Source organism: Hakea prostrata, chromosome 1 (genome assembly GCF_041222555.1).
Source record: "Hakea prostrata isolate BN-2017 chromosome 1, UWA_Hpros_2, whole genome shotgun sequence".
In the NCBI taxonomy this organism is placed as follows: Eukaryota; Viridiplantae; Streptophyta; class Magnoliopsida; order Proteales; family Proteaceae; genus Hakea; species Hakea prostrata.
The window spans coordinates 9,994,485-10,022,174 of NC_142600.1; the positions used below are offsets into that span (position 1 = coordinate 9,994,485).

The following is a 27,690-nucleotide window of genomic DNA, read 5'->3' on the forward strand; positions in this document are numbered from 1 at the left end:
CTTACACAAATGAAGATAATGAAATTCTCATCATAATCCATAATGGACAAAAAGTTCATTATGGATTTTGGAGGTTTTTCTATTATTTTAAATGAAAATAAAATTCAGAATAGATGCCAAACAATTTAAAATAATGAAAATTTCTCATAATTGCAATGATAATTGATACCAAAAAGAGCCTAAATCATATACCCCAAAAAAGCATCAATGCTTGTCTCTTTCATGGCAAGTTGTAGCTCCGCCTGGCGAAGGAAAGAGTTTTCTCCATGTTCCTAAAAATAAGAAAGTTTGACATTTAGTAGAATCCATCTGAAGATATTCCGATCAGACATTTCTGAACGGAATGCATATTATCTCTCTGTGATATTATCATCTCCTCACTTCCTCATAGATTCTAAAATGGTGATTTCTGATCTTGATTCACATTCTTCACAGAGAACCCTGTTTGCCTACAGTTTCACCTTAACTGGGTCTCAAGCATGAGCTGCAAAAGTTAGCACTGGACCGTTGAACCATAAAACATCATAAACTAAAATACTTGACTGACAAAGCTTAATTACTGCCTTGCTTGTCATAAATCTCTGAGCGTACACAGCTAAGGAGACCCCAGCAGAAATTCTTAAATTCAACTTAATGTCTGCACGTCTGTAGGGTGCTGTGCTTTAATTAATAGATTAGTTGGTTACCCATTAAAAAAATTTCGAAAATCTGTATACAAATATGTCATTGATTGACCGGAACTGGCACTGCTCTTGTCTCTGCATTACCCATTTAGTCATATTGTCACATTGTGTCTTTTGAATCCATGGAAGTGACTTTTGAATCCATGGAAGCAGCAAGAATGGAGGAGGAAAAGAAGGGCTTGATCGATGACGAACCTCCGTCGAGGTCTTCTCCTAGTACTAGTACTATTGTTGCTACTGCTGCTGCTGCTGGTTCTGTGGTCACTGAACCGGCCAAAACTAAAAATGAAGGTAACAAATCTATTGATTCCGAGAAACCCACATTTGATTGTGCTTCTCTTATGTCTGTTCTGGGTTTTGCTTTCCTTTACATGGATGGGTTTGCTTGTCTTTCTTGTTTCGAAGTGAACATTGGAGTTTTATGACCTCAGGCCAAGGGACCAGCTCCCTTTTCCTTGGGGCCTATTGCTACCTTAATAAGATAGAGCTTCAAAACAGGGAATCGGGATAGGATCGGTTCCTGTCAGATCAGTTGCATGTGCAATCATATACCTTATCAAGATTGGTCAGGACCGAGTCACCATCCGATTCCCAATTAGTAAAATCAACATCTTGTTGAAAACCAACCCAAACTGCTATCTATAACCATTTCTGGCTGTCAAATTTGATCTCGATGCTTATTTCCAGAATTGGCATTTTCAAAATATTTTTCCTCTTCATTATTGATTGTGTTTTAGTTGGTCATGCTACTACCTGTTTCTTTTTAATGCCTTGACTTGTGGTGATTAGTTATGGCACTTTGGTCTTCCACAGAGAGAAAGTTATATTTTTCATTCTTTTTTAGTGAAGGAATATGGAAATGTCGTCACTCATTTGGACCTACCAAATGGAAGGCCCTGAGGTTGACTCTATGCAGAAACCTGCCACCATGAACCATTGAATTTCTCAACTTTGCATGCTCTGTGTTCTGAATTAGGATTTGAAGGTCAGTGATCTCAAATTATTAGGATAAGGGCAGTAGAGGAAAATTGTGAATCTCTCACTGCACTATTGATCAAGCAAAGTTTCCTAATGATGCATTTTTCCTTTCTTCTTGAAGGTTACATTGTTGCCAGTAATTTGTCATCTACGATTGTACATGCACATTTCTTTCAAGTGTATATAAAATAATCAAGTTCAGTGTAGTATTCTGCATAATGTTAGCCTGTTCCTACCTCCTGGTCATATCTGCATAAGGTTACCTACTGTTAAAATTTTTGTGTATGAGTTGCCATTTCTTGTGTTTCATCTGCAACTCTTTTTTATTTTTATTATGTTGCATGATCTCAGCAATGGCTCTTTAGTTAGTTGTCTTCCTTCATCTTGATTTGTAACAGCTGCAGTCGTTTTCCTTGTTTAGAGCTCCCTAATCAAATCTCTCCTGTGATTAATATAGAATTTTCAATTATTTAATTAGTATAGATTCTTCATTTTTCTCCTAGTAAATAAGTATAAATCTTTGTTTTCCTTCTTGACATGCCATTCTTGTGCTTGTACATGGCTATAAAGCCCATTCATTCTAACAACATTCTTTAATGAAAAAAAAACTGCAATACACCTATTCACAATTCAGTCTCTCTTGTCTATTTGTCTATCGTTTATCTTCTATTATATTATGCTTATAGCATCATCACAAAACACTAATGTTTACTTATGATGATTGGCCACAGATATTGATACAATCACTGAGGAGAACCTAAATCATGATCTTCAGCTTGTTGATAATGGATTAGAGGAACATGCAGCTGTTACACTATCAAATGAACGGGAAGTTGTGAGGGTTATAATGGAGCAGGAAATTTATGATTTGGTCTGTCCTAGTTGTAGTTCTTGTATTACTAAAAGGGTAATTTTACGTAGAAGAATACCACCGCCTACAGATCCTCTACCACCGCCTACAGATCCTCTACCACCGCCAACAGATCCTCTACCACCGCCTACAGATCCTCCACGACCGCCAACAGATCCTCTACCACCGCCTATCTTCCAATGTTTATCATGTTTAACCTATTTTTGTGTGGAAGGTATAACATTATTCTCAACGTCTAGAAATTTAATCTTATTTTGCTACCATATCTGTTTTGAATGTTCTTTGCCTTCTGAAGGTTATCTCAGTGTGAAATTGATAAGATGATATTGCTTTGAATTAAGAATATGAACATACACTGTTATTGAATTTTCAAGCGAGAAAAACATTAGTACATCATATTGCTTGCCTTCCTAGTCAGAAGTTAGCATTCGAGTTAATTTGTTAAGTGTCCATTAACTGTTTCCAAGGGGGCTAGGCCAGCCAAGGACTTTGTGTGGAGTTGAGGCATTAACTCACTGTTCTCTTGACACAAGGTAAAGAGAATTAGACATATTATTGATAGCATAGTAGTTATATATATTTATTTTTTTTTTTTCCTGTGGGACTTTGTGCTGCGGGGAATTACAAACAAAATTGGTCAAAGCTCCAAATTGGGAGCCAAGTTTGGAACTTCTGTGCCTAGGAACCTGTGACTGAAGTGGTGGTTAAGCAAGAAAACTGAAGTGTGATATTGGATTCACCTGCAGCGTGACCTCTGAATTGTAACTTCAAAAATTTAAGCTTTTCTGCTCCTTATAGGAAGCCAGTATTTCTCGAAACATTACTGGGCCTGGCTATTTCTTTATGTAATTACTTGATAGTCCTGAGGGACTTATCCTACTTCTGTGGCTAGAGAAGGATCTACTATGTTATTACACTGCTTGGAAATCAGTATACACGTTTATTTCTTCAAATTAGGTTTTGAGATGTTGAACTTGTGATTTTCCCAAATGCATGATCAGATAGGTCATGTGTGGTTCTAATCTTCATCAGTTTCAGTGTTGATATTGTGGTCAACACATTGAACAGGATGAAATGCTGATCCGCAATTGATGGTGCTGTATTGAGTTGTCTTGTCTCTTGTGTTTCTTTTTTGGTTAACATTCCTGGTTTCTTAAATCTGCAGCTTTTCCTGGTTTCTTAAACTTACAACTTTTAAGAAGCCCTCTGGTTAATCTGTATGATAAAATTAATCTGCTTTAGATTTTGTCTCCTTTTCTTGTGATCTTTCTATCTCTTAGATTTTCCATTTTCTGAATTATTATGCATGTCTTTCATTTCTTTTAAAACAGTTCTCCTGTAAGAAAATATACAGAACAGCTCCGAGGGAGAACCAGGCAGAATTGTACTATGCAAATAATGCATGTGCCAATTTCTTAGTTTTTCTTGTAGCACCTTGGTTTTGTTAATCAAATTGCCTGCATGTATCATGTATTGAACTCTACTGTTAGAGCTGGTTACCACCTTCCAAGCCAACTCAACTCAACAGATTTGCCCAACTAAATGGGAACAGCTACTTAGGTCTGTTTTGCCAGTTAACTCTATAGAGCCATGTTTCATTGTCCTGGTATCTCCAGAAAAACAAGAAAGGAAAGATAGAAAAGAACGAAAGGGAAAGAGACAGCATGTTGATATTAATTGACTAATAGACAAATTATGGGGAATATTTTGGATGCAATGTTTTTCGAGTCTCATACTTGTGCCCTTTACAACAAATATTTCCTTCTTTTTATATAGCATAATCTCAAATAAAATGTTCATTATTTAGTGCTCCCACAGCTCATAAGCTGTTATTTAATATTTGATCCATCTGATTCACAGCCCCAACCCTTAAAGGAGAAAGAATAGTGATCCATTTTGATATCATAATGCTGAAATTGATGTTGCAGTGTTTATTCTAGCTATTAGGATATGCTTGAACTTAATGACATGTCTTGATTTACATTAATAAAAAGAAGAACAAAAAAGGAGAAATCAAATTTATCTATCTTTATATCTTGATGCAGATGATGATGGGCCACCGCCAGTATGTATTCCCATTGGTCAGTGTATAACTGGAGTTGGAAGGACTTGTGAATTGGACATCTCAAAAAGCATTGTATATGGGGGTCTGATTGAATTAATTACAAGCCTGGGTATTGTGTCTTCTGCTGTCGCTAGTGATGCTACCACGTGTAAGTATCACAAAAAAATTGTGCAGCTTCAATACAACTTTCTAGCAACAAATTCAATTGTATATGAAATAATCTCAATTTTGTGTTTTATATTTCATCAACATTGATTTTCTTTCTTACCATTTTTACTCTTTGGGTTCTATGATGGTGCCTACTGCTTCAGAGAAAATCTTTTCTTATTATGATAAGTATAATCTATTGAAAGCATCAGTAGCGTACTTCAGCCTTCTAAGAACTAACCTCATCACATAACCCATAGCTATCAAAAGAGTAAATAATATTCTCCAGTTCTATATTTTTTTGGATAGATCATTTGTATATGGGGGATGATTTGATGATTGTATTTGGTTGGTCTGGGCTTCACCTTTAGCTTTGCGCTCTTTGCTTGTGAGAGTGCGATCTGTTTTCTGCAGAAGGCTGATAGTGGTAGGATTCTCCTTCTCACCATGCACATCCACAGGGAAACTGCAACTCTTTTAACTCTCATTTCTTAATTTTGATGAGGACTGAAGCAGCCTTGAACTCTTAGGGCTTACTATGGTTATAAAGTTGGTTCAGCATGATTGATGAGAGAGTGAATCCATAATCCAAAAAATGCAAATGGTTAGTTCATTGGCTGCAGACCAAACCCTCTATATATTGAGTTTCAGAAGCTGGTGAGCCAAAATGGGAAGATGTGCGACCAAGGAAGTTGGTGCCCAGAAAACCAAAACTAGCTTTGCTTATGAATTGAGCCTTCTTTGCAAAACCTGTTTCTCCAAAATTCATAGGCTGTCAGAAAGATTATGTTATCTGTCTCATCAGTTACTATGTGATTGCTTAATACTACTTCTCCAAAAGGGCATATGCCTTCTCAGGAAACCAAAGCCAAGAGGTCCTTTCAGGTTTGCACCGGCTATATCCCTAAAATTTACAACAAATTGTCATGCATGTTTCTTGCATAGAAATATTTTCCGTTTTTGCATCTTATGTACAATGAATTTTCTTATATTTCATTGAGAAAGCTATATTTCAATAATTCTATTATGAACTACACTTTCTACCTTTCCTTAATTTCTCGTGTGCTGCCTTTTGCAGTGAATGTTGTGATTTTGGGATTGGCAAATCTAATGAGTGGACTCATCATAATTATTCACAATGTGAGTATTTCTTTTTTTCTTCAAATGCACAACTATTTGATTTGTTGGGTTTTTATTACAAAGGAACAAAGGCATACAAAAAAAGGGGTGGCATTTGATGTTTCCAATATGACCAGAACACTAGGAATGAAACAAATCTGCATTTCCGTGACCAACGATTTAAGATTTATAACACTCCCAAAAAAGAATTGAAAAGCATAACCATTTAGAAAATAGCATAAGCATTTAGACAATGAAATAGAGAACAGAGTAGTTTTTAAGCACTTCTGACAATGGCAACCAAATGCATATGCTTTCTTATTATGGATCTTATAGTTATCTCCAAAGAAGTTGTTTTGTTTGGCCTGATTCATGTTGTGTACATATAATTATGAACATGATTCCAGATTAGGGATATGAGGACTGATCAACGTAAAGCAACTGGTGAAGGAAATCTAAATATCGATCGATACGAAGAAACACTGGGAAGGAGGACAAATTACGGAAGGCATGCAATTTTCGCAGTGATGTCGTACCTTGTATTTGGATTGCTGCCGCCTATTACATACGGATTTTCTTTCCGTGAGAGCGACGATAAGTTATACAAGCTCATTGCAACTGGCACAGCTGCCCTTGTGAGCGTTATACTACTTTCCATAGGGAAGGCTCATCATGATCAGAGGTCACAAAAGCCGTATTTGAAGACGATAATGTATTATTTGATTGCTGCAGTATCAGGTCCAGGTCTCTGTTATGGTGCAGGTTTGCTGCTTCAGCGGCTCATAGAGGAAACAGGTTGGTTTGACACCTCTTCAACTGCTTCCACTGGATTTCTGGAAACAAGGGCAATGAAGTCGTCACGATGGGAATTTTATCGTTAAGAGCCACACAGTGTGAGGCACATAGTCACAAAACATAAGTGGAGCAGATGGAGCAAGGAGCATGTTGGTTTGGTTTTTATTTTTTGTTTTTTTGGGGTGGTAATAAGGCAATACTTTCATTTTACAAGGATCTATTGCTGTAGGTGCGCATGCCAAGTATTGTTTTCGTCCTGTTTTAATAAAGCGCAGCTTTTTGCTGGGGAGTGGCTCCAGCCAGGATACTTCTGGACCCCTAGATGGTCCTGCACTCGGGAAAAGGTCCCTTTGATGGCTTCCTGTGGAACTTTAGCCACGATAACTAAGGCACTTTTTGGCCGACCCAGGGTGCGGTTGGGTCCATGTATCAGGAGGGTAAAATTATAATTTTAATCTTATTATTTTATATTCATGGGTCCTAAGTTTCGAATTTCAAATACCCGTGGTGGTAAACCCGGGGTGATGATCCGAATTCAGTGTCTACCAGTTTCTTTTTACTGTAATCCAAGTTTTATGATGGTTTGACTTTTGTCACGTTTCATAATTACTATTTGACTTATCCCTTTTCTTTACTTATTGAGGAATATTTTTTTTTTGGGTGCCAATTGAGGAATTTCTTAAAGTAATATAAAGATAACAATTTGGAATTTTTAGGAAATTCTACCATTAAAAGAGGTCGCTCAATTAATAACACTAATTTCTTTTAGTGTGAAGAAGTTAAGGTGAACTTTTTCTTTAAATTATATAAAAGCTATCTTGAGGATATTTGGATATGTATCAAGTATAAGTAAAGGGTGGCCTGGGTAAACAGGAAAAAAAATTCTTTGCTGATGTACACTTTTATTTCAGATAAAAAGTTGTGATTAAATATTTAATTTTAAATTTAAAAAAATCAATAGTCTTAATTTGTAATTTTTTTAACCACTTATTCGACATATAAATGTGCTGTCTCAAGATGTGCACAGTAGAGAATGTTTTTTTGGTAAACAAAATTGACATATGACCATTGCGCAGCCATATAATATCCTCATGTATTACATTAGAAAGCGAGTGTGTGTGACTACCTGCACCTCTATAAGATGTAATAGTGACCGTCGTGTTAATTTTAACACCTGACGACTCTCCCACAATCTCAAGTCTCTCTTATTCATATCACCCATTTAAAAGGTTGATGGTCTCTTTTATTTTTAAAGTAGCTATTTTTTATTTTTATTTTACAAGACAGTGAGTTGCTCAACTCCACGGATTCACAAGTAATCAGGTAATGGACCTGCTCGGTATAAAGTAGCTCTCTTCCATCACTCTACCAAAGCTACTACAACTACTGAACAGAAAATGAGAGCTTTCGGCACTTTTTAAATCTTAGCCCTCGTGAGATCTCCTGCTTTGACACAGTAGCAAAGCCCATTTGTTGCAGTATGATGGTGACTCTCGCGTGGTCCAGAATCCAGAACTAGCTTTGCATTCCTACAACACTCAAGCAAACCCATTTGTAACATGATTATGGTGAAGCTTGTGCACTCCAGCAACCTGATCCAGCTTCCATTAAGATGTGTGCCGTAGCATAATCCCTGGAAAGTCTTTCCGTAAAATCTGAATTTCTTATTCTCAAATATCAACTAATTAAGTTATTTGATCAATCTTGGAATTGAATCATCGTAGATTCAAATGCTAACTAAAAAAAGGGGAGGGCGGTTACTTCATGATATCAGACTAATACTTTAAAAACGCAAGATGGAAGCCATTTCAAATAACATATAAACATAAAAAAATACAAAGCAGGAACAACAAACCACATTAAAATCAGATACCCCAAATAGGTTAAGTTCACAACCCGTCTTCCTCTCTATCAGTATATTTGTGTGAACCAGAAAAAGGGTCAATGCTTTTATCTTCGAAGTGAAACACACCCAGATTATGGAAGTTGTAACACTGCCCTACATTTTTTTTTTTTATAAGAAATTTCCATTAAACAAAAGAAAGAGGGAGAAAACAACCAACAACCCGCAAAACACCCTAGGCAACTGGAGAGCATAATTCCTGAAGCCAAGGAATGGAAAGCCAAACCGTAGCACCGCCCTGCATGAGGTGCTTTTAAGAGCAATATTGTTGCCTCCGTTTCTTAAACAAAAATAAATAAATACCTGCCTTTTGCATGAAACATCATCACATCTCATGGCCATTTGAACTATCGTTAATATAGACTACAATTGAGATGTGAAGGCCATTTGAACTAACGTTAATATAGACTACAATTGATATGTTTACCGGAAAGAAAATACATTTGAGTTTAGCTGCTAATCAAAACACCCTGGAATCCTTATAATTTCTTGAATCTTTCTTATTTCTTTTGGTTAGGGGGAGAGCCGGAGAGGGATAAACACAATTTACGTTCTAATTGAATTTCCAAATGGCATTTCATAGCAAAGAGGGCCTCGTAAGTTTTCAGGATTCAAACAGGCAATTTTATATTATGACAAACGGCAAAAACATCAGACGGAAGACCTCAATAATTGGCGATTGGGTCCAAACCGATCCTGACCTCCATTCCAGAAATGGAAAGTAGCCAACCATGTCAGCACCTCCGCAAGGAAATAGCATAGAGGCCACTAGAAAGTAAAACTGGGTCGGGGTGGTACCATTTTAGAGAGAATTTCAATCTTCACCCTTACCGAGAGAGATCACTTCTTCCTTCAGAAACCTCAAAGCATTGTTGACTCCATCCTGGAAGTATCACAGAAGGAAAGCTCAGAAAGATCACAGATTTGAACTGTTTTATGCACTCAGTCACACATAAGCACACGCTTCTGCAGCAGTAGTTCTATCTATATTGTGCTTAAAAAGAAATCAAGAAAACTGAATCACAATAGTGTCTGCCCACACTTTCCTTTAAAGTAGCACTGCAAAAAGATGACATTCACTAATTAAAATGCATCATAGTTTACCTCAGATAAAATTCTTTGAGCAATTTCTGCTGCACTTTCTTTTATTCTGGGAGATAAAGCAGAGTTTATGGCATTTGATAGCCTAACTGCAGCTTGCCTAATGCTCACCAGATCATCATCATCTGGAAGCAAGTATCTCTTTTCCAATGGTTCTGGTGCAACTCCAAGCCAGAACATCCTCTCTGCCCAGTAGAATTGATCCAGCATAAATGGGCACAACACCTGCCAATCCAGAAACAGAGACAAAAAAATATAAAATAAAAAAACTTTACTTTTTTGTCCGAACCTGGTGCAAGGTTTTTTTCTTTTAGAAAAAGAAAAAGAAAACAAAAACCAAAAACAAAAAAAAAAAAAAAAAAAAAAAAAAAAAAAAAAAAAAGAAAGAAAGAAAAAAGGGGCACCCAAGGCCAGGCCGCCAGGGCCACCAAGGAGGGGGTCAACTCTACGACTCAAGAAAGGAATTTGTATTATAAGTGACATAATCAAACTCGTGGTTACCGAAAAAAAAGAAGACATAATCAAACTCGTCAGCCTAGTGGATCAAATAATGACATCCCACCATGTGAAGGATCCTATATCCACCCGATGACAGCCTTAATTAGCTCATTTAGCATTGCCATATCAAACCACTTTTAACCTAACATGTACCATGATTTTGACTAAATAAACTTCTACAATAGCCAGATGAACGTGAATTAAATGTATTATACACATGGAGAAGCGTCTTGATGACTAAATTCACCCAAAAAAAAAGGATCTTAATGACTTCTAAAGGATTAGTCACAACTGCAAATTGTTGTTCTTAAAGGAAAAAATTCTATTAGAATTTGAATATCTAAAAGAGAAGGGGAAGGAAAAAATGACGTAAAGAAAGGAACACTGTAAATTCATAGAAACTAGGAGTGACCTAGGGTAATAGAATCAAGCGGTTGAAGTAATGATTTTTTTTTTTTTTTTTTAAATTATAGGGAGAAATTCCTGATTTTGTTAAAATAGAATTCAGTTACATTGCAAGCATAAAAGAATGACGTACCCGATGCCAATTCTGCACAAGCAGAATCCGGAGGAGAAGTTTAAAGCATAGTAATAACAAACAAAAAAATTTGTTTCTAGAGCAAAAAGACAAAGTCTTATATAAGTAAACGCTCATTTTGAACAACATACATACTGTAGAGAGGGATTTTTATTTGCAGCAGCTGCTGCTGGCTGCTGCCAATGGTGGTGATCGTGCCACGTAATCAAAATAAGATTGAATGGTTGAGATTCAAATGGAGGGGATTTACCTGTAAGTATTATTTTTATTTTTTCATTTTAAGGGTTTAAAGTTTACTAATCTACAAAATCAGACCCTCGTTTACCCGACTCCTAAATTCCTCTTTCATTTTCCCTGACTCTCTCTCTCGACCGGTGCTCTTCCCTCTACAACCCATCTCCACCGTGTCTCCTCCCACTGCAACTCATCTTCTCCACCCCATCTCAACCGTGTCTCCCACTTCAACTTTATTTGCAATCGGCTCTTTTCCCTACTGTGGTTTCCGACACTTAGATTTTCGTCTTCTTTCAGTTTCTCATCGAACCCTAAAATCAGAAACTGGCCCTAAAATCAGAAACTGGTTTGAACGTTTAACCAATCGATTTGTATTGCCGCTAATCGTCTTCTCGGACCTAAAATCAGAGGAACAGAGGACACAACACATAAAAATACAGAAATTTTTTTGGGTCTAATCTGTAAAACTGGGTGAGATCGGCTCTTAGTCAGCGGAATAATGAATGAAAACCGAAATAACCTCAGATGAAATCAGCGCAAATCTAAAGCATCCTTGAAGTTCTTTATTTCAGATGGACAAAAAAAACCTAGATTTGAACTCCTCCGTATTTCTCCTCTAATGATGAAATCAAAACTTCAGTTTGTACTAGACAACCGTTGAAAGGGAAATCTCAGCTTTGATTTGTTTAATCCAAGCAGGAATATTGATTTTGGAGCTGATATTATTTTTGAGTCTGTGTTAAAATGTTCAAATCGGTGGTTCATCTGGGCAATTCCCCACTTGGGGAAGCAGAGTTTTACCCTTAGAACTCGAAAATCGACGACCTGATGAACAAAGAATTCAGATCTCTCACTTCTCACAGCCAAGTGAGGCGTCCACCACTAGCAGTTCTTCACACTATCGTCCCCTGTGGCATTTGCCTCAAAATGGAGTCGAAAGCGCTTTCAAGGGATTCGCCATTCTTGTCTTTGCAGATCTCTTGCCTCAAAGAGAACGGGAAGAGAGTGGGAGACATAGGTGAGATGGGGTGGAGAAGATGAGTTGCAGTGGGAGGAGACACAGTGGAGATGGGTTGCCGGGGGAGGAGTACCAGTGGAGAGAGAGAGAGAGAGAGACAAAGAGTCAGGGAAAATGAAAGAGGAATTTAGGAGTCGGGTAAACAAGGGTCTGATTTTGTAAATTAGTAAACCTTAAACCCTTGAAATAAAAAAATAAAAAATAATATTTACAGGTAAATCCCCTACATTTGATTCTCAACCATTCGATCATATTTTGATTATGTGGCATTATCACCACCATCGGCAGCAGCCAGCAGCGGCTGCTGCAAATAAAAATTCATAAAAGAGGAAGTTTAACAAGACCAATCCCACTTGACTAAATGCACTTTCTTTGTTATTATAAAATAAAATCAAATAGAAAAAAATACTGGCAGAAGGAGAGAAGGGGTTAGAAAAGGACATTTAAGGCTTGATATGTCTATCCATTCTTCATATAAGCATAGTGGTAGGGAAAGCGAATAAGAAGTGAATCATAACAGCATACTTAAATGACAAGATAGTGATGCAATCCAAAAATGTGCACATTGATGTCCCCCTCCCCCCCAACCAAAAATAAATAAATAAAAAACAAGAGAGATAGAGAGAAACAATAGTGCATATGCTAGCAGAACTCTCTTTTTTAGGCCCTACTCTATTCGATTCCACGGGGGAAGGAAGTTATCAACCAAGGCTCTTGAATTCAAGACCTCTCGTAAGCAATGAGATGTATGCAACACAAATTAACAATTGCACTATGCACTTGATCAAAATTTTGCTCTTCATGGAATAGTAGTAACAGGTCTACATCTGGAACAAACCTGAGGAATTCCCGAATGTAGTGCTTCTGCAGTCGATCCACTGATGCAACATGAAACCAAGTAGTACACAAAAACACATTTAGGTCTGAAATTTTAGAGTTCACGGATGCATGGTCCAAAATGTTAAGTTCATAAAGAGAATCTCACCTACCGCCATGATGAATTGCCAAGGCACATCTAGGAAACAGCCACTTGTATGGTATAGCCCTAATTCAGAGTGACAAGAGAAAGTGTCAGGCTCTACAGATTTTTTTCCTTCTTCTTTTTTTATTTTTTATTTTTGGGGGTGGGGGCCCAGAAACTGAATTTTCATTATCAGACTAGTCAAGTAGTTAACCCCAGTGGTCCAACTTCAGCCAGATGAAATCCCAAAAGGATACCAGAAATTATCAGAAACTAAGGAAATTGAGTAGAATGTTGCAGTTACTAGTCCAATGAGCTTGCAAATTTAATACAAGAGGGTGGACTGGAAAAAAGATGTTTTGTGGAAACATAGCCTGCATTCCACCATTCAGCAGATGAGAGGTCAGATACATATGGGTTAATGAAGCACAAAAAGTATCAAATATGCGATTAGTCTGATTTAATTTGCTGACAGACGTATGGTTGGGTTGATGGCAGGAAAAAAAATCCAATACACTGCAGGTGCACTAACTTTCAGTTCCAGACAATTAAAACCAGGCAAAGCTACCAACACATATTACTTAAAACTCATCCTTGCTTTGATTTATCTCCTCAATAGAATGTCTACAAGAAAGCTTGCTAAGAATGTCAAGGTCTAATCATTGACAATTGACATGGATAAGTTTAAAGATTCTGGTCAAACCGATGCAGTTGCAATTCAGGAATAGGTTTTGGACATCATTTTCAAACTCATGGCTCATAAGAACAATTTCATGGCTTCATTTTGTGAAACTGGAATAAGTCAGAGGATAGCCCTGAACGGCGTCTGAACTCAGAATCAATTTGCCGAGATTCTTTTCCAGGCAAGCACACAGACTTGCTGAAGCTCTATTGTTTAGTGCTCATATTTCAGTTTTACATGCTTTTCTAACTGTTAACTCTTCCGAATTCAATTTCCTCATGAACACAATCATAAAACTTGAAAAGGGATTCTTACCCAGAAAAGCAAAATAAATTACCACCGAAGAGCAGTATTCCATCCTTACTACCAGGCCCTTGATTGGAGGATGATCCCGTCTTGCCAGTTATCTCTTGGGTGGCAGCATTCAAAGGCTCATAGCCAGCTGTGAAGAGGATGAATCTATAACCTGTGATCCCTATAACTGCTTCAATTACACGAAGAAATGCTCGAGGATTCGTTAGAAAACCCATGCTGCAGTGAGTTAATAAAAATAAATTATAACTCATGTTAGTAAAAATTCAACATTCATAAAGTGATACAAAGGTATGGACTAACATTCAATTGGCGATGAGAATAATCATCAAGGTTAGATAGATATATTTTTTGTCAATGGACAAACTACATAGAAACTTCAAATTTACCATCATTTTATTTTTGTAACGTTATCAAAGTCTCATCATCTACACATTTAGAAAACACAGTTTCCGAGACTTTCAAAAGAATCTAGTAACATTTAGTTTTGCTATTGAACAAATATCTTGCAAGAACTTGGTTCTTCTCTCTTTTTAGTTTTACCGCTTTATTGTAGTCAAGAAATAGAAAGGGGTCCCACAAAACAGTCAGCATAAGTGAAAGATTAAATACTTTGTGTTTTTCATGTAGAAATCCAGAGTATTATTTTTCCAGTAACAAAATGCTACACAACGCCCTATGAATTTCTCTTCCAAAATTCAAAAATCAGTCTTAGCCAACTGAATGTATCCACAGCATGGATCCCAGAAGAGACAACAAAATAATAATAAAGAAATAAAGGTTGGCAAACAACATGGACCCAAATTAGATGGGTGTCAACAAAATGGGCACACAACACAGACTCTAGGCCATCAATCCTTCCGAGCTACAAACCACTTCTTAACTGCCAAAATTCAGCTCAAGGAAATCCAATACCAAGAAATTGTGTTCCAGCTCCACCCCAAACTGGACTACTGCTCCTTGGACCAAAACATGGGAACTTTTATTAATGAACTTAAAACAACCCTTTTGATACTCCACACACACACTCACACACAAAGTAAGAAAGGAATCTCTAGTAGCAACTAATTCCATTCTCATATCAGATTGGATTCAGTCAACATTGAAACCAAAATATTTCACTCAAAGTTCCCTTGATACCTTTAATATACAAATTCATTGGTCTTTGTCCAATTGACCAAACAACCTTTTAATTTGGGTCCCCGACTCCCTTGAGAATCAAACGGTTCAGTAGTGTGACAAAAACTGTCAACGTTTTCACTGACAACTTACATAAGTCCGTAGCTCAATTTCCTTTATCTTTTCCCCAGAATTTTCCAAATCTGGATTCAAAACTCCTACCACAAATATTTGTTTCAATTTACCATTCTTTTCATGTTCACAGAACCTAATTCAACAAGACATATCACCATCTAATAGTAAGGCTGTGAATTTTGATAGAAATCTTTAAAACCAACATTAACTAATAAAACATCAAATGAAATAGCAGTGAAGAATATAACAAACTTGCCTCCCAATTGAACTCAGCCCTAAAAATATGGGTAAAATGGAGGCAGGAGTTTTCAGGAAATATTCCAAATCAGCATGCTGTGGACACAGTTCATTCTTTCTTTTGAGACACCCTGAAGACAACAGAGCCGAAACTTCTTTGCAGTTGTTACATGAAAATTGCCATTCCGTGGGCAGAAACCAAAAGCCACACACTCGGATGTTTGAGGGCCAATAACCTGTTACTGATCTCCTGTCAGTAGAGAACCACACTACAGAAATTAAGCTCTCACCAAAGTATAAATTTCACATTATCTTAAAACTTAATTCCTGAATCGACTCAAAAGCTTCAAGAGACTCAAATTGCAAGTAACATATTTTCAAAATCTTTACTAAGAACATCAGTAAGAATATATTCACAGTTCAGTCTCAATGAATAAGAATATCTTCACAGTTCAGTCTCAATGAACACACATAGGCAGGAATAACAGTTACGTGCAAGTGAAAACTGCAGTTCTAACTTATACAATATTATGTATTATAACTACATGATGTAAATCAGGTCAAAAATCAGGTCAAGGGTTAGGGTATTTTAGTAATTTTCCTAGACTTTGAGTTTGCCCAGGAAATTCCAGCAAAAGGGGAAAGGTTTTAGGGTTTCTAGGTGATTTAGAGCCTGCTGAAACTGAATTCCAGATCCGAATCCTATTGTAATCAGAATTCCAGATTCGAATTTTGAATTCAGAGGCCGAATTAGGGTTTTGGCTAGGTGAAAGAAGGCTACTCCTTGTTGGTTCTGCTGAACAGAGCTGACTACCATCGCTATCCTTTCGACTAGAATGGGATCTAAATTGACAGAACTTAATAAAAATCGGATTTCTGGAATTTCAAATTTTCTGCAGAATCTTGAGGAAGAAGTGCAGGTTTTCTAACTTAGGGAAGAAGGTTGAATTGAAGAAAATAAGGGTAGGACTTGAGTCTAAGGCTTCCTGCGAACCTAGTGGCGGTGAAAGGGGCTGGGAATCAGGGCTTCCTGGTGGGAATAGGATATGGTTCCAGTGGGAAAGGAGGGGGAGGGAGGCCTGGGGGTGCTCGGGGAAGGGAGGGAAGGGTTGGGGGAGTCTTGGGGCTAAGAAGGGGCTTGGTGAGGTCCTGGGAGTTGGGAATGCTGCTGCTGAGGTACAGCAGCAAAGGGGAGGGGACTCTAGGGCTGCGCAAGCAAAGGGGAAGGGAGGGGCTGCAGACAAGGGAGGGAGGCAGGGAAGGGTGGGGAATGGTGCTGAACTTACTTTACTGCTGAATTTGGATGCTTGATGGCTTTCATGATTACTTGTTCCTGCTGGATTGAAGAGGATTAAGTAGAAACTTGAACAAACACTCGACCAAGGCCTACCCCAACAAGGAGACCCTAGTCCTCAACTCAATCAAATTTATTAATCATCAAGACTGAATATTACAATGCAAGAAGAGGCTATTTATAGCATACGAGAAAAAACTCTGACCAGGGTTGAGAATCCCTAAGAAATAAGGATCCCAATTCTAGACCAAAACACTCAAAAACACAATCAAATTACTAAAAAACCACAACCCTAGGATTGAAATCTTGTTGTGACACTTAACTTGGGAAAACTTTATAATAGGATTATTAATCAAAACAGACTCCTAAAAGATAAGAACCCTTCGGGTAAGGAGTATTACCTTATCCACAATTAACTAACTCAACTAAACTTACAATAGAATATAAATCTCAAAGACTCAAACTACTAACTCAAATAAGAAACTGAAAATAGATCCATGACCCTTGGATCGAGGGGAGTATCCAGACCCATATTGAGTCCTTAAAGGGAGCTGAAAATGACCAAAATACTCTTGGGGGCATTCGACCAACTTAGATTGACCATTTGGATTTGGATTCTTGGGACTCAATTATGGGGGTCCTAGTGTTCATGTCACTATATCAATTGCCATCACTACTCCCCAACCTACGTAAAAAAGTAGGCAGCATCAAGTTGACGCTTCAGCACATTTAAACCTTAGAAAGTTCTTTAAATTTCAATACAGGAGAATACATGATGTTGACCTTAGGCTAGGACATACTCCAGAAATTATGTCACAAATGACATCCTGCTTCACTTGACTAGTGTTTGTGTCTATATCCCTTGATCACCCCAACTCCAATATTTAGCACCTTGAAATCCATCAAGTTGATGTTCGTGAATGATGTCAAGCATGCAAACTCTTGGGCATGTTTTACAAAAAATCCATATGGCAAGACAAAGAAAAGAATCTTATCAGACTAGAAATGATTTTGGTGCACAGGCCCATTCAATAATTTATGAGGTCGGATGCGAACATATGCAGGCAAGGGATTAAATATCCCATATTATGCCTGCATCAACTCTTATGTCTTGGACACCCCCTCCCCTACCTTTTCCCCAAAATATAAAATTTACAGACTTTATGGGTCTAACTGAAAAAAGCAATAAATTATGTTTTGTTATACAAAGAACAACATGGTAGTCATGGTACTAGGCAACTGAAGACAATAGAAGGGCCTGGATGTCAACGTGATACCACCAATGTGCGTAGGCAATGCCTTGGCCACTGTGAATAATAGTTCTTAAGATTCATCCACGTGTTGTCAAATGATTAAGGTCCATACTCTGTATCTACCAGTTGCAGCTAACAGCTCTGGGGAAATTGTATTTCCAATATTTGCATAAAGCTTATTCCCATGCACCTTCTCAGTTCCTCTCCACCGCATGATGAATTCATTTATACACTTATATGATCATCCTCTCGAAGAAGGATAAGGAGAAGTAACTACAAATATCTGATAGAAAATCAAGGACATGGAAATGATAATAACATCATACCTGGGCATTCCACAACTTCTCTGCTAAATCCATACCTGCTTAACAAAAGAACTGCTAATCAGTAAGATATGGCTTCCTCAACTAAATAAAAGAAAGATAAAAAGGACAGATCAGAAAAAATGAACAGTACAAGGAAAAGATTTGATAAGCATTACCATATACAGCACCTTTAAGTAAATCAGATACAAAACTAGCAGCTCTACATAGATATTCTGCCTTGTTACATAAAAAAATTTCTTTCCCCATTAGAAGTCCTATTTAATTTCTTCTTGATGTCGATATTATCAAACAACAAAAATATTATAACACTTTTTTGAAAGGGAAAAGGTATACATGCTTGCTCTGTAGCCTATACTAACAATCCATTTAACAAAATTCATCTGATGTTTAAATGGGTAGCACTAGTATACGTGAATGTGAAGTTGTCTTCACATGTACCAACAGAAGGATTTCCAAGACAGAGGTAGTTTATTTGTTTATTTTTTCAATAGACTAACTGCAAAACTGAGAAATAAAAATAACCTTTGGTGGGTGTATGACATCAGTTGCCTAAAACAAGAATCTCAATCAATTATGTTTTGTTGGACCCATCTTTGGATCTGGATATTATTTTCTGTAGGAGCTTGCTAACAGAGAGGTTATTCTACATATGCAAGAAGAGGTTTGAAACTAAAATCAGATTATATTGTGTGGCTCCAACATTAGAATTGCTAGAAGATACTGATCAAGCTGCAATAACTCCTCTTTGAATTTGGATCATGTTTTGTGGTACCCATGCAAGAGCTTGCAAGCAGATGGCAAGAGATTTCCATAAGCCTAAAGGATTAGGTCCAGAAACTCATTTGAAAACCAGAACTATGAGTTATGGATTAATCTTATTGGCAATAGGACTCTAAAAAAATCATCTGTGAAGTAGGCATTTAAGGATCTCAAATTCTGAAACCGAGGGTCTGATCAGAATTCTTTCTGATTACCGAATAAGATGTCAAAATCAAATTTGAAAACAAAGATGTAAACAATGAGTAACAAAAATTCCCATGAAGAACAGCAGAAGCGCAATAGAGATTACAACCTGAATCAAATACAGACCATAAGAACGGAAGAATAAAAGAAGAGAGATAACCAAGCATACCACCAAGAATTAGGCCAATGTCCCATCAACCATCCTTAGCACACATAACGCATCATGCTGAATCCACAGAACATAGATGCAGTGATGCAGAATCATGACCAAGTTGGGCTTCTTTGGTGTCTACCCTAATTTGATGCCAATATTTGGTAAATTTAAATTATTTCCTATAAATTCTTCCATTTAAATTCTCCTTCCTAGCCACATTTAAAATGTTACCTTCTGAGGCCTAAATCATTCGGACGTAATTGGAATGATTACCCAGTTTCGGTTCGCCATGAACCGAAACAACCGAAATTCTGCGATATGCGATATAACTTTTCATGCAATTATCTATATTAATTTATTTATTTTTGGTCTTTGACTCCATGAGTTTAATTAGTAATTGGCTTTTTGATGGAATATGGGAAGGAAGTAGGAAAAAAAATTTATCCTTGATGCTTCACATGGCAGTAATTGTGCCACCTCCAATGTGCCTGCTGCTGCCTCTTGCCACTCTCCTGCCTCATCAATGGCTCCAACTCGTCTTTTTCTAATCTGCTAATCTTCTAATTTACCAAACCCTAAATTCCTTTTCCTTTTCTACCCAAAAAAAAAATTCCGTTTTACTTTCCATTTTTCGTACTCCCCATAAAACCTTAATTTCCAACTTAGATCTAACCAATCTAACCCCTCATCTCTATATACCATTACCTAAGTTTTCTCCAAGTTTTACCCCATTCCAATAACTTTCCATGCCATATCTCAAAAACATGCCCCATCTCAAAAACATGCCCCATCCATCCATAAACCCCACTCCTCTAAATCTCTCCAGAGCTATCCAACCACCATAACTATGTTCTGATACATCCCACTCAACTACCTTAAATCTAGAACCCTAACCCCCTACCATTCGAGTTGAGATCCTAGAAAGCTTGCCCTAGTTGAACCTCTTCAATCTAGGGGTTACCATGGTTTGAGATCTCGGCGACATCTCGCTTTTTTAGGGAAGCGAGGCGAGACGAACGGCAAGGTCTAAGAGTTCCCACAACTTTCTCAAAATCTCGCCATATCTTGCAATATCTTGTCAGATCTCGGCGAAACTCTCAATTTTCACCGGATTTCCTGTGGATTTCAGCTGGATTTTTATTTGCAACTGCTCTTAGCACATCTACAACACCAAAAAATGACCAATCAAACCAATTTCAAGTATCCCTTCAACCAAGGAGGACAATGATGTTGCTTGGCAACACGGAGTTCCCATGGATCCATAGGGCCAAGGATCACATGCAACTACTATAGCAAAGCCCTCAATGGAGAAAAACGCATGTTGAAGCGGTACTTGGCTAGTGGCTACTGCGATACAGCCATGTGCCCTACTTCCCTAATCCTACGAGGGAGTATATGCTAAACCACCTCATGGAGTTGGAGAGCCAACGCGTAGCCACTGGTATACAATGGGGTCATGGTGTTGTTGGAGCTAGCCACCTAGGACTTGATTGAATTTATATCTCATTCCATACTAGTCTTATGAACTTATGAGTTATGGCTTATATTGAACTTCTAATGGCTGTATAATTTAATTGTTCTAATCTTGAGTCAAGATTGTGATACTCCTATGGATGGAATTTTAATGACATTTAAGTCATTTGATGTATCACTTGTTTTTTGTTAATATATCTTAAAAGTTCTATGTTTCATGTTATATAACCTTGTTGTCCCTAAGCCTGCAGCATTTCAGTTTCAAACTTGGGTTCGACTTAGAACTCATACTTAGGGTTGTTTTCTCACAAATCTAAGATCATCAGATTGTTCAAAAGGCCTAAATTAGGCAAACTACTAAGTTTGAGCCTATCTTAGACCTTAAAAAACCCTGAGATGGGCCATTGAGTTGGCCCATCAAAATTCTCATCTGACCGAGATCTCGCCATCTCGGTTTTTTGCCTTGGAGAGATCACTAGCAAGAGCAAGTTCTAAAACCATGGGGGTTACAGCAAAAGCCAATTTTATTCAATAGCAAAGTCATTTGAAGCTCTATGGATTTTACATTAACATACACAATCTAATCACATTCCGAAAGGAAAGTGAATTTGAAGTAGGAAAGAAAGAAATAAAAGATTATATAGATACTAGGAATAAATGTCCCCCATAACTAAAACTTTACGTCAACTAGTTAAGAGTTAAGACAAGTGTCCTAAATAACTCAAAACTGCATCCAATGTAGGAATAGAAGTCTTAGGAAGGCTATCTTATCTTCAAGCCTTGCCCATAATGAATGTTGATCCTAGTCCATGAAAGCCATGATTTAACTCAGGTTACAAGTCTAGGCCACTGATTGGCCTAACACCTTAGATTTCCTTCAAGAGTATGTTTTCAGATCATCATGAAGACAATCTCAAATTGTGGGTTGCTTCTTAAATCATATTTTTCCTTTCCAATTTTACCCCCACCCCTACCCCTTATTTTCTTCGTCCTCTACGGTCCATATTTTAACTCTCACTCCAAGTTTTGCCAGATCAATAACTGCAAATTGCTTTGGTATTTTCCCATTTTCATCTCCCTTAGTGACCCTTTAAATTTCGGGTTATTTACCAAACTGCCAATACCTTAGGGCCTTGTTGATTGACTGAGCCAATAAGTGATCTGAAACTGGCAGGGAACACAGTACAGCATGTGACTTCAGTAAAATGCCATTTTTCCCTTAATAAACCTATCACAGTTTTCAGTCTCAATGTCCATGTACTTCACCTACAAAGGATATTCAATGATGGAAGCATGTACTTGGATACGGACTTTTAGGAAAGAGTGAAAATATTACAGCAGCAGAGGGGATTGAGGCCTGTCATGCCACATGGGAAGATCTGTTACAGGATCCTGCATTTGATAAAGAATCAATTCGATAAATTCAAGCTTGCAACTATGTACTTGAAAAACTTGATAAAGTCAACAGTAGTCAATATACTTAAAATTGCTAACACTAACAGCTAAGAGTTGTCTAAATTCTATGCAAGGCATGTAAGAGTTAGTCATGCCTTGTAGCCTATATCAAAATCACGCAACTCTGCACAGGCCCAACAGCACTAACCGTGAATAGGCAGGGGCTTAGATTCAAAGCAGCACTTCTCCACGAGCCCCATTCTTCTGTGAAAAGTGGCCACATCCAATGTATCACGTCTTTCCAGCCCACCTATTTTTGAACAAAGATAAGAAATTTATTCCATGTGCTTCAAAGTGAATCCAACTAATTCAAGATTTTAGAAAAAGATAAATATTGAACAAGTGAGGGAGATTTAAGGGAAGATAAGCCCTGGGACATACATCTTTATAAATTTAAAAAAAAATGCTGAGAGTGCGGTGCAGGAGAGGGTGTACCTCAGCCGAGCGGGGATGCAATTTGTCTCTAGCGAGGAGTTTTATTATTCATTTAGTTTTTAGCCAACAAGGCGTTGACTGTTTACCAACAAATCATATATTGACACGTGTCAAAAGCGTTTACTTCCCCCCAAAATCTAACTCAACGGTAACGGAGCAGTCAACAGGCACAGGCACAGCCCCAGAAGTGCGTGATGGTGGGCTTTCGGACACGTACCCGCACACATCATAAAATTTTGAAAAGATATTATTTTGTTTATATTAATTTAATATAAGGCATAATTTATGAAAAAAATCTAGCAAAATAATATGCCCTTTATGCCTGTGCAAAAATGGCGTCAACTCCATCGAAGGAACAAATCAAATGCTGAAGCTTTTTTCTTTTTTTTTTTGGTCCAAGGGGTCTAGAGACTTTCCCTAAACTGGCTTATATATTTGCAATGTGATAGATTAGTTATAGATGAAATTTTGTGGACAGGTGGAGCTGAAGATCTCTCTGTACACATATCATCAAGTTTCAGCCAACACAGAGCTGGCAAGGTGGCAAAACAAGGCTTCTGAAGTCTAGTAAAAAATGATACATCCCAGCACAGAAGCAGTTTTTCTTTTTTCTTTTTTTTTTGGGGGGGGGGGGTGGAAGACAGGTGAAATATAAAGGAATATGTGGACGGGCCTATGGTTGAATCTAAGTCTGAAATTTGACGTTTTCCAATATGGAGTACTCAGTATTTCATATCATCTCAGCACAAGAACATCGCAAACACACGATGCCAGTTGAGAGATGCTCTCTTGTCTTGAGAAAATAGAAAAACACTTACAAAAAAAATACCAAGAAAGAAAATTAAATGTCCTAATTGTTGTTTGAACTTTTTTTCAAGTTTTAGATATTTTCTGCATCATTGCAAACATAAATATGGATCAGTTATAAAGGCAACAATTAAATAAGGCAAATCGTTGAACTTCTGAATATTTCAAAAATGAGGCATAGTTTACCTTGCCAGTAGGAGCTTCTTGGAGATACTCATACAATAGAGGAAATTCATTTCTGAATTGACATTCAAATGATGAAGGTGCACTGCAACAATACATTTTAACTGTCAAGAAAATCCTATAATATCAAGATGAAAGTACTCTTATTACACCCAGCAACATAAGATAGAAAGAATCATAAAGTCAAAGAGGATTATCAACACTCTGGGGAAGATTACAATGTTGAATATTTCAGCAGCCAACCTCCAGTGCACATATCCTCAGTGAGAGAATCTTTTAAGCTACTCAACTTTTTCACATCACCTACGTTATCACTATGGCATCGCCATGTCTCACATAGTTAAAACATGACTCATGCTTTAAGGATTTGACAGGAGCAAGGAACCTCGATAGAAACTAGAATAGCTATGATCTCTCTATACTATATTGTTCTTATAGGAAGAGATTCAGAAGCTATAGAAGGATTTATCATGAGTAGGTTGAACTGAGATGAGAAAATTCCACCATTTAAATGGTAAAAGCTGCATACAACTAAGAGAGCAAGAGAACTGCAATTTACAATTAGGATGCCTGAAACACATGAATGAGGAATGTCCATGTCTGGAGAGATTTTTCCCTGAGGCCTCTTGCTCTTTATCTATGCCTGAAAGGCATTTTCTTGTCTCATTCATCTGTTTAAACAATGGCTTAATACAACAGCTGAGAGATGCAGCATCTTTGAATGCCAACAGTAACACTTGTCAATACTAATGGAAAAATTGACCATCCTATCAGATAATGTCAAGAATTCCCCATTAAAGACATTTACCAAAATGTAATTCACAAGTAGATATAACTCTTATTCCTCCCAAAGTTATAGTACTCAACCATCAAAATTGGTCTCTCCACATAACAATACCACGTGAAAAAAGATTCTACACCCTGCCTGCAGTGGAACGTTCAACACCTTATATGCATTGCATCCTTGTTCTCCTTGGATGCATCCATTGACTTCAAGAAGATAGTCCTAACATCACAATGTACCAAGAAGTTGCTGATGGACCTAATTGATCCAGTTCAACCGTAATATATCACAGTCTACATAGCTTTTCCATGTCCATTTAGTGTATCAATGTACTCTGCAGCTCCTTTATTGAGGCAACTAAACATTCATCATTTTATGTGGAGAGGCCCTTTCATTCCTATGCTTCAGTAGTATTGGTAGGATCCTGAAGGATCGTACTGTGGTCATCATATAAGGTTTCCACCAAAAATATTTTCATAACAAAGGATAGAAATAGGGCTCTATTACTATAAGCTTTAAGGGCTGACATGCTTACTTTGGGACACAAATGTGTGTTAATTAGAGTTTATCGCATGAAAATCTTAAGTGGAATGTTATCACTTGTAAGAACCAGTTTGACAAAAGAAATGCCCCACAATGAATCCCCCTCCCACACTGGATAAATATCAAAGAGAGAATATCTGACATGATTGGAAGAATTTTATAAAATGCTGATAAAAATTCTCTGAAAATTAAATATTTTAATTACATTTTGAAATACCCAATTGGAAGTTATGAACTTCAATTTCTCTACTAGGTAACTCGAGAACTAGCGTTGCCTTGACAACTGTGGTTGTGACAGTTGTTATTCACATGTCTAGGGCTTAGTAAACGTGAAATTGTTAAGTGGAAACTGGAGAGACTAAGTTGATAGTTGACTCTCATAACCTTAAGAGTGCATTATTCCTGAGAAGAATAATCTTTGTAGTTTGTACCTCATGCTCAAACCATATCAAGGTCATATACAATTATGTTGAGCATGGTTAAAGAAAGAGGGGAAAAATCCATACATTTTTCCTGAGAAAAAGAATCTCATACCTGTAAGGCACAACATAAGGTGCTGCAACAACACAGCGAACTCGAAACAGTTCTGCAAGATTCCATCCTTCCTGAATCATCACAAAAAAAAAAAAAAAACTTACAAGGATGCAGCACCATCAAATAAACTAAGCAGCCATTGATGCCCTAGGTCTCAAGTAGAATGTACCAGTGCAAAGAAATTTATCACGATAAAATCATTCTCCATGGTTGGCCCATCACCAAAGGTGCTTTCCATTGCAGACAGGCATTCTTGCCTATGCTTTACTGTAATTAACTTTTTTTGCATAGAAAATGGCAAATCCACAGAGCCTGATGAGGAAACTAAATGTTAGTGAGAAACCTAAACTCATGGTTTGAAACCAGATCTAGACTTTGTTAAATTGAAGGATGCATCAAAATATGAAGAAACAATTTTTAGATTCAAGAGCCTAATCAAACCTGGGGAATTTTCCTGACTCGCAGAAAGAACAGACGGAGTTGAAATAGGGAAATAGGAAACATTTCTTGTTACCAACTCAGCACTTAAAGTCTGCAAGATAAATAGCATATTAGAGCATCGATGATGATTTGCTGATAATACTAATTCCCTCTGAACACATTCCATGCAACTTTCATTTACCAAACTGATCCACAAATAAATTCTCCAAGAGTCGAGTAATAAATCTAATAGGTATTAGTTTGAATCGCTTAATTTATTTTTTGAAGTGACAGTAAATTTTCTTTTTAGGTTGCATCATCAACTTCACTACATAACTGGTGAAATAACTGATACAAATGAAAATACAAATAGAAGCCACTGAACACCAGATGACAATGCCTAATAACAATAAGCACAGCTAATATCAAGTGACTAAACATGACGCATATAAATTAGTTTATCAGGACTATGTCAAATACTTAATGCAAGAGTTTATTTTATCGCTATCCATTCTTTCCCATGCATCATTATGAGATCCGACATGGTTTCAGTGCAAACCTTGTGAGCAGAATGACTGACTAGCACAACATTGTATTGCGGTTGATCAATTGCAAAAGCTGCAGCGATGGCCTGCAGACAACAATTGATTTTATTATAAACTCCTATCAGAATGATACAACTGGGGCAAATAAACCTTTCACAGTTTCACTCTCGTATATTGCCCAAGGAAAACTTCCTGGCATGCATCAGATCAGAAGTCTGTTGCTCATATCAATCAACTGTGCTCAAAGCTTTAATAAATGAAAATTTCTTTTCAGACCTAAAAATTAATATACGGGAATCGATGGTTGTTTTCCAAGCAATCAAAACGCTTCACTGCCAGTGGTTTAGAAAACGAACTCGATTCATTCGTGGAAACTGGTAATTACTTCCCAAAGATTAAGTACGAAGATCTCCACCCTAACGAGTTGCAGCCTTGCAGGTAGAGTATGACTATACAAGGAAGACGCAACCATACAACATATTTCCATCTTTAAACAGTACATCGATTATTTCCTCTGCGATTTTGATGATTTATGGATAGAGTTCACTTCGAACTGCGAGAAGATCGTTTTCGAACAGCGATGATCACACACTACTTGTTCGAATTCTCCAACATGCAAGATTACTGCGATCGCAAGTGTGAAAGTGCGAAGCAATAAAATTGTAAGAAATAAAAAGAAAATGAGGGGAAACTGTGAATGAAAAAGCGTACAGCGATGGGATAAACGTCGCCTTTGGTTCCAAACGCCATGAATACAGCTTGAGGTCTTCTCCTCTCGCTCTCTGTCTCCATGATTCCGCGCTCACTGCCCCGAACCCTCTTCTCCCGCGTTCAGCCTTTCAACTTCTTCGGTTTACGCTCTTATAGGGTTTTAATAATCGAAAACCGTATCGGCATCAGCCACCACCGATACTACACCTAACCGATAATAAAACAAAAAAAAAAAATTCATTTGGACCCTGAGGTTTGGTCAAAGTGACTTTTAGTCCAGTTTTAGTTTTTTTTTGCGTATGACTCCCCTGTAGTTTCAAGAAATGATTAAATAAAGACAAGTTTAACAAAAACCGTTAGTTTAATAATTTTGTGACGAAAATACCCTAGCTATTTTTTTGATTTAATTGTTTT

At 37.4% G+C, this 27,690-nt stretch overlaps 2 protein-coding genes across 5 annotated transcripts; one reads left to right on the forward strand and one right to left on the reverse strand.

Annotated features, from left to right (window-relative positions):
* The first annotated feature begins 762 nt into the window (after positions 1–762).
* LOC149027349 (membrane protein of ER body 2-like) lies at positions 763–6,775 on the forward strand. The gene is made up of 7 exons (XM_089140275.1): positions 763–974; positions 2,393–2,827; positions 3,698–3,749; positions 3,864–3,916; positions 4,578–4,745; positions 5,823–5,884; positions 6,271–6,775. Exons 1-7 carry the CDS (start codon positions 806–808, stop codon positions 6,742–6,744), a joined length of 1,413 nt encoding a protein of 470 aa, XP_088996401.1. The 5' UTR covers positions 763–805; the 3' UTR covers positions 6,745–6,775.
* A 992-nt stretch (positions 6,776–7,767) lies between these two features.
* Positions 7,768–27,389, reverse strand: LOC149027350 (UDP-Glycosyltransferase superfamily protein). Of its 4 annotated transcripts, none has more exons than XM_089161959.1 (16): positions 27,277–27,389; positions 26,580–26,651; positions 26,042–26,132; positions 25,770–25,912; positions 25,601–25,671; positions 23,743–23,824; positions 22,463–22,564; positions 22,196–22,251; positions 18,270–18,304; positions 15,416–15,632; positions 13,909–14,124; positions 12,936–12,995; positions 12,789–12,828; positions 9,666–9,887; positions 9,393–9,444; positions 7,768–9,262 (listed from the first exon to the last, which is right to left on the reverse strand). In XM_089161959.1, the coding sequence occupies exons 1-16, from the start codon at positions 27,355–27,357 to the stop codon at positions 9,213–9,215; spliced, it is 1,590 nt and encodes a 529-aa protein (XP_089018085.1). In that variant the 5' UTR covers positions 27,358–27,389; the 3' UTR covers positions 7,768–9,212. The 4 variants fall into 4 exon arrangements, with proteins under 4 accessions (XP_089018085.1, XP_089018093.1, XP_089018101.1 ...); XM_089161975.1 differs by having other exon boundaries at positions 9,201–9,262; positions 9,360–9,444; XM_089161967.1 differs by having other exon boundaries at positions 9,200–9,444.
* Positions 27,390–27,690: the final 301 nt, after the last annotated feature.

Bases quoted from the DNA above. Each gene is read 5' to 3' on its own strand.
- LOC149027349 (XM_089140275.1), top strand. From the start codon at position 806: ATGGAAGTGACTTTTGAATCCATGGAAGCAGCAAGAATGGAGGAGGAA. The intron at 4,746-5,822 runs GTAAGTATCACA...TGCCTTTTGCAG, and splicing joins CGCTAGTGATGCTACCACGT to TGAATGTTGTGATTTTGGGA. The intron at 5,885-6,270 runs GTGAGTATTTCT...ACATGATTCCAG, and splicing joins TCATCATAATTATTCACAAT to ATTAGGGATATGAGGACTGA.
- LOC149027350 (XM_089161959.1), bottom strand. From the start codon at position 27,357: ATGGAGACAGAGAGCGAGAGGAGAAGACCTCAAGCTGTATTCATGGCG. The intron at 22,565-23,742 runs GTAAACTATGCC...GTTCAAAAATAG, and splicing joins AAGAAGCTCCTACTGGCAAG to GTGGGCTGGAAAGACGTGAT. The intron at 12,996-13,908 runs GTAAGAATCCCT...ACTCTGAATTAG, and splicing joins AATTTATTTTGCTTTTCTGG to GGCTATACCATACAAGTGGC.